We start from the raw sequence: 12,386 nt of genomic DNA on the forward strand, positions 1-12,386 counted from the left end.
TGCCAAACCCCCGGCACTGACCTCAACAAATCGCGTCCGAACCGGGACGCGCCGCAACCAACGACCTTGAGAAAGGATGACTGGAGCTCCGTGTCACGAGTTCCAAACAGCGCGCGCGTCGCATAGCGGCGCCGAGATTCGACTTGTCCAAGTGGAGCAACGAGCAACAGCGAGTGGCGCGCAATTTTTGCGAGATCTCGTCGCGCGGAAACGTCGCGCTCTCTTTTCGGCTCTTTTCCGGCCGATTCCCTCCCTCGCTAAGCGAGCCATTCGTTATGGTCCACGTCACCTTTCCACGTCAGCCATCAGCACCTGCTGAAGCCAGCCGAAGCGCGACAGCCCGGGACGGACGGAAATCAATACGTGTTCGGAGTTTACAGAGTGGCCCAAGTTTCCATAGGTGAATTCCGCGGCTTCAGCGATCTCCCAATGATGGATAGATACATCGACGAACCCGGCGGGTTGTTCAACGCGAACTCAACCGGTTTGCCGAAATGTCCGCTCGCGGGAACGAGCCGCATTCGCGCGAGTCGGCCCTGCTGTCGGCAATTTGGAGCAACTCGCGCAGCGGAAATCGTAGCGACATTATTTTCTCATTGAAGAAGACGAAGCTCGGTTAAAAAAAAGTAGATCGATCATCGTCTTATCTAAGATCAGGAAGACGCGGCCGATGAAACCTCGAGTATTATGCGGGAAACGTCGTTAAGAACCACGATCTCATTTTCTCTACGAGGCAACGCGAGCAATGAGGATCTAAGATAATAACGAAGATGGAACGTCGCTGAAGAGAGCCGCTTAATAAGGATCGCGACGAACAAAAACAAGTGGCTGTGAGTCTGTAGAAGACGATACACAGTCTTCGAGAGCGAGAGATGATCGCGTTACCACCGGGTAATCGAACCCTTTCACCGCTCCTTCGCGCGCACAATACACACACACACTCTCTCTCTCTCTCTCTCTATCTCTCTATCTTTCTCCTCTGCCTCACGTATTCATATCCACTCAGCGATACCCTCGTCTTTCCTTATTTACCCCCGCGTTACCGTCGTCTGCATTCTCGTGGACGACACGCGCGCGATCTCGTCATCCCTGACGGACTTGGTTCGCACCGCTCGGCGATCCGATAAACGACGTACATCGAGAAGCGTAAACCCTTTGCTTAGAAAGGGTAAATGATTTTTTCCGCGGAGCCGTCGGCTGGTCTCTCACGTCAGGGATCAATATCGGCGGAAGTAATACTTTCATCGCGTCACGTCCCGGAGTTGTCGTCTGCGCTGGGAATACGGTATAACAGGAGCAGGTGTACGTGTGCGAGATAAATCGCTATCGGCGGCCGACGATAACGCATCACATTTATCCGCAGTTTCCATCTATCAGCGTCGACGAGGAGTCGCGCGACTCCTTCGCGGCAGTAGACGTGATACAAAACCCATATACTTTCGCCTCTTCATTCGGCATCAACAAAAGAGAAAAAATAAAGCCAAACTGCCGCGCGCGCGCGCGCGCGCACATCGCTTGATCAAATTATTGTCCGACTCGCTCGGCTAAAGATAGGCTCTCGGACCAATGACGTGTAACAACAGGTGGGATGTTCCAATCGTGAGATTCATCCGACAGGCGCGCGCGAGCGCGCGCGAGCGAGCGAGCGAGCGAGCGAGCGGGTTCGTTGACCCGGCGCGGTAAGGAAGCTCGGCAGGTCGGGCTAAAAATTCACTTACGATTTTGTGATGGAGATGCTGAAGCTCCCTCTCGGTGACTCTTCTGCGCGAGAGCTCACGTTGCTCCCGCCTGTACTGGCTGTACTTGTAGAAGAGGTACATCCCGGGCAGAGCCAACACCACCAAGGGCTTCATCAAGCCGGTCCGTCCGCTGCCACCGCGAACACGTGGCTCGGGTGGCTCGTCCAGGTCCTCCAATTGGCCGGCCCCTTCGGCAACGGCCGGCACGGTCGCACCAGCTGCTGGCATCTTTCTGCAAGACACCCAAGAACCTCTGGTCTCTCCCTCTTTTTCTCTCTCTTTCTCTCTCTCTCTCTCTCTCTCTCTCTCTCTCTCTCTCTCTCTCTGTTCCTTATTGTTACACGTGAAGAAAATTGCACAGTACTTTCGCTAGAGAATCATCGTCGCGCGTAAACGATTCTTGAAACGCTTCTCTCCCTCTCCTTTCCTCTTCTTCCGCGAGACAGAACCATTTCCCCGCAGCTGGGAAATTAATTCGCGTCGCGTCGCGTCGCGTCGCGTCGCGTCGCGCGAATGCCAGAGATCGGACAACAGCGAGGAATCCAATGGCCAAAGCGACGCCGACCGCGCACTATGCTAAACAATATACTCGTCCCGGTGCATTGTAGCTCATTGAGGAAATCGAACCGTCACGTCGGCTATTCCGCTCGTTCGGAGAACATCCGGCGGAACGGAGGAAGCATCTGGCTCGATCACTTCGCCGTTAATTCGTTTCTACGATTTTTCTCGCTGAATATATATATATATATATATATATATATATATATATATCATACATACACGCGCCATTTCTCATTCATACTCTTTCCATTCGGGTGCTCAGTGCGCAGCGGCGTCAATCCATTGCGCACGGAGATTTTTGTTTTCTGCCGACGAACGAACGGCGAATTTTAGGTCGACAAAGGCACCGGCGGCTATCGGTTTATTGGTTTTTCATCAAATCGTTTTTTCGCCGACGTTTCCGCCGAGAGTCGCGAGACGGCAGCGGTCGGGGGTATTTCAGTGCGTCGCGTATTCCAGACTCGTATTTTCCTCCCCTTCCTACATCTCGTTTCTCGTTTTTAGATATTTATAACCCCCGTCTCCTCCTCCCCCTTTCCTATCTCTCTCTCTCTCTCTCTCTCCCTCTTCCACCCTTTGCCACTTTTCTCCCCCTAATGCCGCGCTACGGCCATCCGCACGACAAAATGGTCTCTCCCCCGTATTCATCCTCGAACCTCGCGACTTTAATCTCGCGTCCGTCAAAACGATGATTATTCCCGCGATTTTTTCCGCGTGAGTTTTTGCACTGCCGCGGTGATATAGGAGGTCCTCTGCTGAGAATAAAGAATTAGACGCTCAGGTAGATATATAGACTCTATCCCGACTCTACGTGCGAATGTTCCCAACCCCCGGTCGACCCGGGCAGACAAAACGCTCCCCGTTGAATCCGATATGAGAAACGCCTCACCGATGGGGTAATTATGGTCGACTCTTTATTTAAGCTCGTTTACGGGCGAGCTCCGTCGATTATGATAAATCGAGTCGTCGGCGCGATTAAAACGGCCGTAACTCGTCGATCATCCGTAATTATTCTGCCGGGAACAAGCACGGTCATCGCGAAACTCGATCGTCGAGTTTCCCTCTTCCTTCTTCCCGTCCTCCCTCCCCCCCTCTCTCTCTCTCTCTCTCCAACTCTCTTTCTTTATCTCGCGCGATGCAGGCAAGATCGATAATTCGCTCGATATCACGAAAACATCCAATTAACGGTCCACCCTGTCAAGCAGCGGGACAAGGCGGCTGGCAGATGCAACTGCAGCGCGCACCGTGAACGCGCGCGGCCATTGGACTTCAATGAAATTTCGTAATCTACTTGTCGGTCATTCACCGTCTATATCTGATTCAGGCGTCTACTCGGCGTTCTATTCTTAAACCGGCTGCTCTAGAAATATACACACACACACACCTCGCTCTATATCGGCGACTCCGTCCGAGTCAGGTCGTGCACCCGCTGTCTCGCTTCGCTCTGTAGGAGGATGCAGCCAGCCAGCCAGCCAGCGGTGGTGCACACGCGTGACGTGTCGGGCTCGCGTTCGCTTGTGTCGGTGACTTCCTGACATACAGTCAGGTCTCAGTGTCTCCGCGTATCGCGATAAGCGCGACGATAAGGGCGGCGAGCCGGTCTCCGCTCCGGAGGCGTACTCTGCGAGTACGCGGTCCTCCGAGGCGAGTACCGCCTCGAAACGCAGCCCGGTACGCGTTAAAGCGTACTTTGAAATGATGTGGGAAACTCAACGACGTGCAAGAGTCACGCAAAGGCACGCGCAGGGAAACGTAAGAAATTCGGTATGCGCGTGCGTGACACCAGCCCCGTCCTCTTTATACGTGTACGCGTTGCTTGTTTCTTTTTTTTTTTTCTTTTTTATCAACTAAAATTCAAATCGTATTCACGACTCGTGCGAAGGTGAGAGAGACATGTCGGAACCCGGAAACGACGGAATCCCAGGCGACCGCCCGGTGTAGAACCCGGTGATTGCGTCCGTTTGAGAGCGACGCTCTCTCGCGTTTCACGACGTCGCGAGGAATTAAAATTATCAATTATCCCGCCGCCGTCGCCACGAAGACGGAGGATTTTCTAGCGTGGAATAATAATATCGCGCGCGTGCCGTATTGGAAATTTTTTGCCGGGCGGTGCCTTTCGCGCAGTGTGTGTGTGTGTGTGTGTGTGTGCGCGCTATTCGTTAAAATTGCGTTCGCCTGTTGAAAGTGATTATCGTGTTGCAGTTATTTCTGGAGAAAGGCGCGTGCAACAATCGATCGATACGTCACACACCGTGTACACGTAACGCACACACGGGGATGAACGAATTTATTATTTTTTTCTTTTTTCCTCCCTAGCGCGTCGACAATTTGGACGACGCGCTAAACACGAAAAAAGCCGATACAACGGGGCTGATAGGAACCGTCGATGGCGATATACGGGATAGGATAGGATACGTATGCGCGCACGTGTTATCGCCATGGGAGGTAATATATTATCGGAAATAAATCGATATATCGACTCGTTGTTTTGCACTTCGCACTCGGCGCCGCGAAAACATACACCACCTGCGGGATTTCACGACGGTGTGTGCGACACGGCGTAATTTCGCGAAGGACAAGGTCAGCCCGCAAGCTTTTTACAGATTTCCTTTCACAGGAGGGTCATGGGGTTGGAAACGTTTTCCCAGCGGGCGCCTTCGATCGAGGCCTCGCGGCGCGTACACACGGCACGGCCGGCAATTAATGCCAGAACTCACTGCGCGATCGTCGCAATTAAAGCCGCTTGAACGCAATCGCTCGCGGAATTAACGTCAACAACGATAACGCGCGACGATAACGCGCGGAAATTCACTCGTCGCGGCTTTTCTGCGTCTCCCATAACAGTCTAATCTGCGGGCTTCTTCCGATTCTCAATTGAGCCGCGACGTGGAACGGCGCGAGAGAGAGAGAGAGAGAGAGAGAGAGAGAGAGAGAGAGAGAGAGGGACGAGTAGCCAACAAGCGCAAGTGTGTACCTTTAGTATCCTAAATTCGTACGGATTATGTGTCAGCCGCACCTCCGTGTAATCGCGGCGATGGACAAGCGCGACAAGAGGCCAGTCGCGAGTAGCGGTCGAAACGTGCAGAAATTATTACGTTGTTAGGATACGCGAATTATCGCGCTGATCTGACATCCACATGTACGTATGCAGTTCGCCTTGACACAGCGTAACGCTGTGGCGGTCGCGCGCGACCGAAGGACACCCAACATTGCGGGATAACATCGTCTAACCGCGATATTCTACGGCCAAGTACACGCTCCGCATCGCTATTTTTATGCCTTTTCCACTGTCAAGTTTCGTTCGATTGACGTGCTGCGCTATTAGGATCGATCTGGCCACTCTTTTTTCGTCGCTTCGCGCGGCTCGACGAGGAAGTATAACGACGCGACGCGCGACGTTAGGCTGCCGCACGACGACGTTTGTCGAAGCGACGAACAGGGGCAGGGGAAGAGAGAGAGAGAGAGAGAGAGAGAGATTGTCTTCGTAAGACGCAGCGCGCGATGGGAAACAAGCGCAAATCGAGTTTCAATTCGAAACTCTGATCCAAGAGAGTATCGATTCGCCGCGAGAGAAACGTGTCGTTTTACACGCGCTGATGTACACACCTTGTACTGCTCCTGAGTGACGAGTACGCGAGAAGATACGTCCCGCGTGACGGAAAGACGACGAGAGCTGCCGCGGTGATGTATGGTAACGTTAAATCTGGCTGACGTAAAATAACGATTGCCGGAGAAGGAGAAAGACCGAGTCGCGAGTACTTAACGCGCGCGGTGCTCGCCGGTGCGAGCCCAGATAAGGGAACATCAATCACGAAGGCGCGGGACCCTCGGGTGGCCGTAATGCAGGCTACGCGATCAGTTTTCTGTCAACTACCGCACCATCACGTGCCATCGCCTCGTTATCGATTCTCACCCCATAATTCGATTCGCTTGGACTTGACCGCGGACCTCTTGACAATTAGCGGTATCTCTCACGTAGTGAGTCACGTATAAAAGTCACGAGCGTGTCATCTCTCATTCACTGGCCACGAGCGTGCGAGAAAGCTCTAGCTCTAGAGCAGCTTCAGCCTCGACTTCGACGCGAAGAAGTCGCTCTGGAAAAGATTTCCACACCTCCGTGTGTTTCATTCATCCTCGTAAAACAGAGTACTCCTCCTCCCGACGAACCTAACGTATTTCGAGCAACGGCGCGACTCGCCGAAAGGGGCGAGGGAGAGGGAGAGAAAGAGAGACCATGTCTCTCGTCACCTGTCATTGTTCCCGCCAAGCATGCGTTGCGTATACTCCCCCCCGCACGTCTCCGCTCCAATCAAGCATCGACCAACACCACCGTCGCTCGCGCGCGTCTACCCTCCGTCGAGCGCGCCGCGATAATACATCACGTCGTTGTGTGGAATCGGCGGAATTATGACTCGAACAGTTACTTCCCCACGTTCCGCGCCGGATCCTTCGCCACGCGCCATCCGCGCGATGACGACGCATCGCAACGGCGTCCCTCGAAGAATGGCAGACGCGACGCGAAAAGCCCTCACATCCGCGACACGTGCAAGCACCCAGGACCCGTACTCGCGTACTATACCGAGAGAGAGAGAGAGAGAGAGAGAGAGAGAGAGAGCGAGAGAGAGAGAGAGAGATCGGCACACGTCACGGCAGGATCACACTTACGTCGTTCTGTCTCACCCCTCGAAGAGCCGCCGCGACAGGCAGCAAGAGCGTCGGGCAGGATGAGAGAAGGAGGAGCGCCGAGAGGGTGACTCCGCGCCGGCGACACGAGCCTCCTCCTCGTGCGCGCTCAGCTCAGCTCACAGCTCAGCCGAGACATCGCCGAGCCGCGCGACTGCCGGACTGGCGGTATACCGGCGGCTGCACTGGCGCGCCTGCAGCCAGAAACAACCCTTGTGAGCGCACTGCTTGGCGCTCCGTGCACCCTCCGTGCTCGCTCGCTCGCCCCGCTTGCGCCCGCTTGCGCCCGCGCCGCGGTTCATGCGCGCCCGGCCGGCGCGTCGGCCGACTTCCGGAGAACCCGCCGACGGGGGTTCTTTCTCTCTTTCTCTCTCGAGCGAGCCGCTCGCGACGGCTGCGTGACGCAATGCGTGGAGGAGCAGCGCCGACCGATCGAAGTAGTTGTGCCGGCGTGGTGGCCGGGCAGCCACTGAAGGGATACGCGATGGGCGATGCTGATCGCTGGCGACGCTGCTGGTGCTGCTGGTGCTGCTGGTGCTGCTGCTGGTTGTAACAGAGGCTGCTGTAGTTGGAGAAGGATCGATAAAAGGAGAGGGAAGAGCAAGGTGGTCGGGACGCCCGGGAAGAAACAAGGGTTGTGGGTATTTGCGAGAAGTCTCCTCTCCTGCGAGATGCGCTCCTGCTGCTCCCTCCGATTCGTTGAAGGAATAGCTTCGCCAATGTCGACGCCAGGCCCTCCCCCTCTCCCTCTCTCTCTCTCTCTCTCTCTCTCTCTCTCTCTTGCCATCTCCCATTCCACCCCCGAGCTAACAATCTCACGTAGGGTCTACGGTATTCGAGTTTAGTGAACTTCCGACAGGGGTTTCCCGATAAATGTTCCGCTTTCTGTTACACCCGGCTATCGGATTAGAGGCGCGGTAATTGATTTCTGTTGCGAGATAACATTCGCGAAAATTAACGCGCGCGTCGGCGCGGATTTATGGAATTCCCATAGCCATAGCGGGAGCGAACAGCGTCCACCGTGGACTCGAGCGGTGGTCGCAACGCTACCGCAATCGACGCAAATGCGTCTCGCTGACGCGAAACTTGAAGTCCTCCTCTCCCAAATTACCGCGAATCACAATCGCCTCGTGCGCGCGCGTCCAAAAAGTCCGAAGATCAATCTCGGTTGATCGACCGTTCCGTTATGCGTAACCATCGCGTATCTCAGGCCAGCGTTCTGAATCACAGCCGAGAGATTTCGAGCGAAACCATTTTTCGTGACGTTTGACCCGTTTCCATCGAACGGCCGTGACGTCATCGCGGGGAATGTCAGATCAATGGTCCCCGGGGAGTTGGCGACGGACGCCAACTCCTGCCCTCGCGTCCCTCTCGACTTAGGGTTGTTCTACGCGCGCGCTAGGGCGCGCAATTATGCACTGTCAGCCAGCCCACGCCAGTTTTCGGTCGAATGGAAGTTCGGAAAGGCCGATAACGACGTCGCGAACGTTGCGCGGCCGAGCTAGGTAAGGTCTACGCTAACACAGATTGAAGAAGACGCGACTCGCCGCGCGCGCGCGCGCGCGAGAGAGAGAGAGAAAGGCCTTCAAATTTACGTCAAGTTTATGCACTTTCCCGATGTATATTCCTAGCGATCGTTCGATCGCGCCGAACACGCGATCTGTGAAATGTACTTTCCATTTTTCATTTCCGGAAAGATATTCCCTCAAAGTCGCCTTTCTCTCTCTCTCTCTCTCTCTCTCTCCCGTTTATAAAACTCGTGTCTTTAGCAAGACGATTAAATGCCGATAATTCGCGTGTGAATTGAAATCGGCTACGCTGCAATGGTAAATATCGCGTTATCAAACATCGGTCGGGCATGCCCCCCCCCTCCCCCGCCCGATGGTGTGAATCGCCATCGGATCGCCGGCAGGCTTTTCTTTCGAGTGAGAACCGCTGCTACGACGTCATACAGAGTTCAATGACGTCACGAGGCGTTCGATACGAGAGCGGGATTTCGTAGTGGGGGTCGCAACACCGAGATGAGAATAAAGAAGAGCGCGATCCCAACGCGATGAGGAAAAGCGAGGGAAAGAGCGAGAGGACGAGGCGCGTCAAACTTGAAGAGAAACCCGTGAAAAGGACGAAACTTTTCACGCCACTCCGAGCACCGCGTGTTCCTCGCCCGTTATCTGGATCGTTATCGCGCGTTATTGCCGCACGAATAATATTATACCAGTGGACGCACCTGAACGCATTCTGTGCTGCCACGCACTTGCGTGCGCTCTCTCTCTCTCTCTCTCTCTCTCGCGCGCGCGCCATACGCATATCGCCGTTTAATCAGTGTTTAATCAGACGGGCCCTCTTCTGCTCTCTCGCGTGCGCTAGCGCCCGTTAATCGACGATCCTCCTCTTAATTGCGCGACGTTTCATTAGCTGCGGATAAATTACGCATTAACGCGGCAGATCGCCGACGTAAACGAGCTGGCGCGTCGGATTGCCTAAACCTCCCCTCCCTTCCACTCCTCCTACTCTTCAAGATTTCTCTCGCCGCGGTCTTGGCCGATGCTCGCGCGGAGAATGCAAGTCGGGGGCGCCGCATTGCGCCACCCCCACTATCACAGCCCCCGCGCTCATAAAAGGCGCACGCTTGTAATTCTCTTACTGTGGCAAGAAAGGGTCCGTTCGCGCGCTTAACGCTTAGCGAATAATTCGTCCGTCCGTGGCAAAGAGAGCTTCGATGCCAAAGTCGCGCCTCGCGGTTCGTTTCACACACCGCTACTATAGATACCTCCGCGTCGTTGAGATTCATGAGCGTTGTAAAATGCTCTCGGGAGAGAAAGAGAGAGGAGAAAGGACGCAAAGTGGCCGATCGCGATTAATCTGTCTTTTAATCACGCATAAACACTTCCACCAGCTTTCTCCTCTCCGTTACGACGAAGATCAACCGAGCTACATAGGACTCGTGGAAGAGAGAGAGAGAGAGAGAGAGAGACCGATGGGAGGAGGAGAGGAGAGAGACAGAAAAAATCGTTCCGCTCGGCCGTCGTCGGTGGAAAAGATAGCGGTGCTTTATTGCCTTTGTCAGATTTATGGAGAGCTACTGTTCGCGCGAGGCGTCGATTTCCTCTTTGTAGAAACTACATGCGAGTAGCCGAGGCATTCACGGACTCGGCCGCGGACAATACAGGATTTCTCGCGGTAGGTCGGTATTAATCAAGCGCGGCATTATCCTGCCGCAGCAACTCGTAATCGGTGTAATTTACGTGCGCCAGCGTCCAGCTGAGGAGCGAAATTGGAGTAAATTGAAAGAGACGGTGGGATGTGAGACGAGTGGCCCGAAGGCTGACCGTGGAAAATGCTACAAAGGGTCGCAGCAGCTTCTCCGCGCCCTTGCCACTGACGGAACGAAAATTCATACGTCTGTCTCAAACAATAGAGTCGCTCAGCCAGTACAAGCCGAGGAGGAGATTTCGCGTTACTCGCCAAAGTTTATTTTAGCGCATTGGCGACCTGCAACGCGCGTCGCAAAAGCTGCCGTCTCCAGATTCTGATAAAATATATAAAGTATATTTTTGCTTTCACAACAAGCTGTCTTCACGTAAGCCGTGAATTATTCTCCCTATAAGCAATCGATCAGTGCGTAGAGAGATATATGAGAAAAACATTACAATTAGAGACAGTCGGCGCTGAAAACAGACGCTGAATAGATAGTCGTCGGCTACGTTTTCCCGTGGCGGTATATACATTTCCTTGCGCCGGAGCAGTACCGCCATCGCTCAGGAGAAAGCGGAGTTTCCTGAACGAACGGCACCTTCGCTTACCAGGAAAATCTCCGTCGTGCGACTTGCCGGGTAACTGTAGCGCACGACTCCAACGATAAAACCAGAACGAGGCAGGCTCAACCATCGGTATGAAAAAAGATCATAAGCAGGGTTAAACCCAGTACGACGAGCACCGTTTGCGAACGATCCTGGGCATCGTTGCAGTTTTACCGTCACGAGACCCGGTTCGGTATTAATCACAACTTTCTATCGTTATTACAGCAAACTCGCGATCTCTTATCAATTTACAACGCGTGTGATTGGTCCTTTCTCTCTCTCTCTCTCTCTCATTCTTTTTCTAACCACTCATCCCACCTATGTATCCATGTATCTCTATCGGATGATACAAATATGAATGATCGCGCACACGTTAAATCGAAGACGCGTCATCTCCGTGTGGCACCGGCTTGATAGCTTCATAACTCGGTGAAGGATGACGACACCAATTGCCACGTATGCAAATTAGTCGAATAATAGTCCCGAAGGAAACTGGCACAGATTGAAGAAGTATAATGCGATTAGACGAGCCCGGAATCGTTTATCTCGAAACACGTCAGACCTGGTCGGACGGACCAACCCGACTAGAAATTTATCCCATGGTCCTGATCAGGTTAACCTCATTTGGACATCACAGGTCCCGATAAAGTAATACCATCGGGTCTTAGTAAATCATGCAACGCAGCGTGGAGGACCTTAGGGGGGGGATTCATAGTCAGGTTCTTATCGAGTTACCTTATGGAGTTACCTTATTACGTTTTCTTTTTTTAAATTATGGCTCCTGATTACTCGCCACGGCTATATTGGATGATGACATTAGAAAGAAGAAATGACACGCTGAGAATTCTTTCATGTCATTTCCAGATAAAAAGATATTTGCATGAAATAATATTTTAGATCGCTCGAGCATACTTGTAAAATGTTTCGGAAAAGAAACACAAAATTAACGTCACGTTAATTTCACAACTATTTATTGACTGCTAAAAAAAGAATAGTTTCTATAGCATTTTACAAATATTATTCAAGTGATCTGAAGTGACTTTCCAATGCAAACATCTTTATATTTGGAAATGACACCCAAAAATTGTTTCGTTAAAACTTGATCATGCAAATCATATCAGGTACAATGAATAAGATCCCGACAAGGACCTGATTAACTGAACCGAATATTATATCATACACTAGGTTGGTACATCAAGGTCCTAATGTGGACCCAATCATTATAACCTTATAAAGGTCTTCCTTACACATTGGTCGTTAGGACATTATAAGAACTGACTTACTTGGGATTACCTTTCATTCACTCTATTAGGTCCTTATCAACGTTAAACGAATTTGATCAAAATTTCTAGTCGGGAACTCTCGGGCTTTATCAGACTCGGAGATGACTCTTGCTTCGTTATCTCGAGGACATCGACGGGTCGGCGGAAAAGAAACGATTTACGCGAGGAGAGAGCACGTGGCTCAAGCGCGCGTAGGTTCATCAGCCGGTTGGGACGGACAAAGAGAGAGAGAGAGAGAGAGAGAGAGAGAGAGAGAGAGAGAGAAGGACAAAAAGAGAGGAGGAGAAAAAGGGAGAAATTGCGCCACCGCGTCTCGGCTC

At 52.7% G+C, this 12,386-nt stretch overlaps 1 protein-coding gene across 1 annotated transcript in view; it reads right to left on the reverse strand.

Annotated features, from left to right (window-relative positions):
* Nucleotides 1-7,457, reverse strand: part of LOC105188720 (uncharacterized) — a 33,198-nt gene extending 25,741 nt beyond the window's left edge. Inside the window, exons 1-2 of the mRNA XM_019843948.2 lie at nt 6,966-7,457; nt 1,719-1,971 (exon numbers count right to left, since the gene is read on the reverse strand). Coding sequence (XP_019699507.1) covers nt 1,719-1,967 — 249 coding nt within the window. The 5' untranslated portion in view covers nt 1,968-1,971; nt 6,966-7,457. The remainder of the gene's footprint in view (nt 1-1,718; nt 1,972-6,965) is intronic.
* Between the last annotated feature and the right edge of the window lie 4,929 nt (nt 7,458-12,386).

The sequence above is a fragment of the Harpegnathos saltator genome, unplaced genomic scaffold (genome assembly GCF_003227715.2).
Source record: "Harpegnathos saltator strain DR-91 unplaced genomic scaffold, Hsal_v8.6 scaffold384, whole genome shotgun sequence".
NCBI lineage: Eukaryota > Metazoa > Arthropoda > Insecta > Hymenoptera > Formicidae > Harpegnathos > Harpegnathos saltator.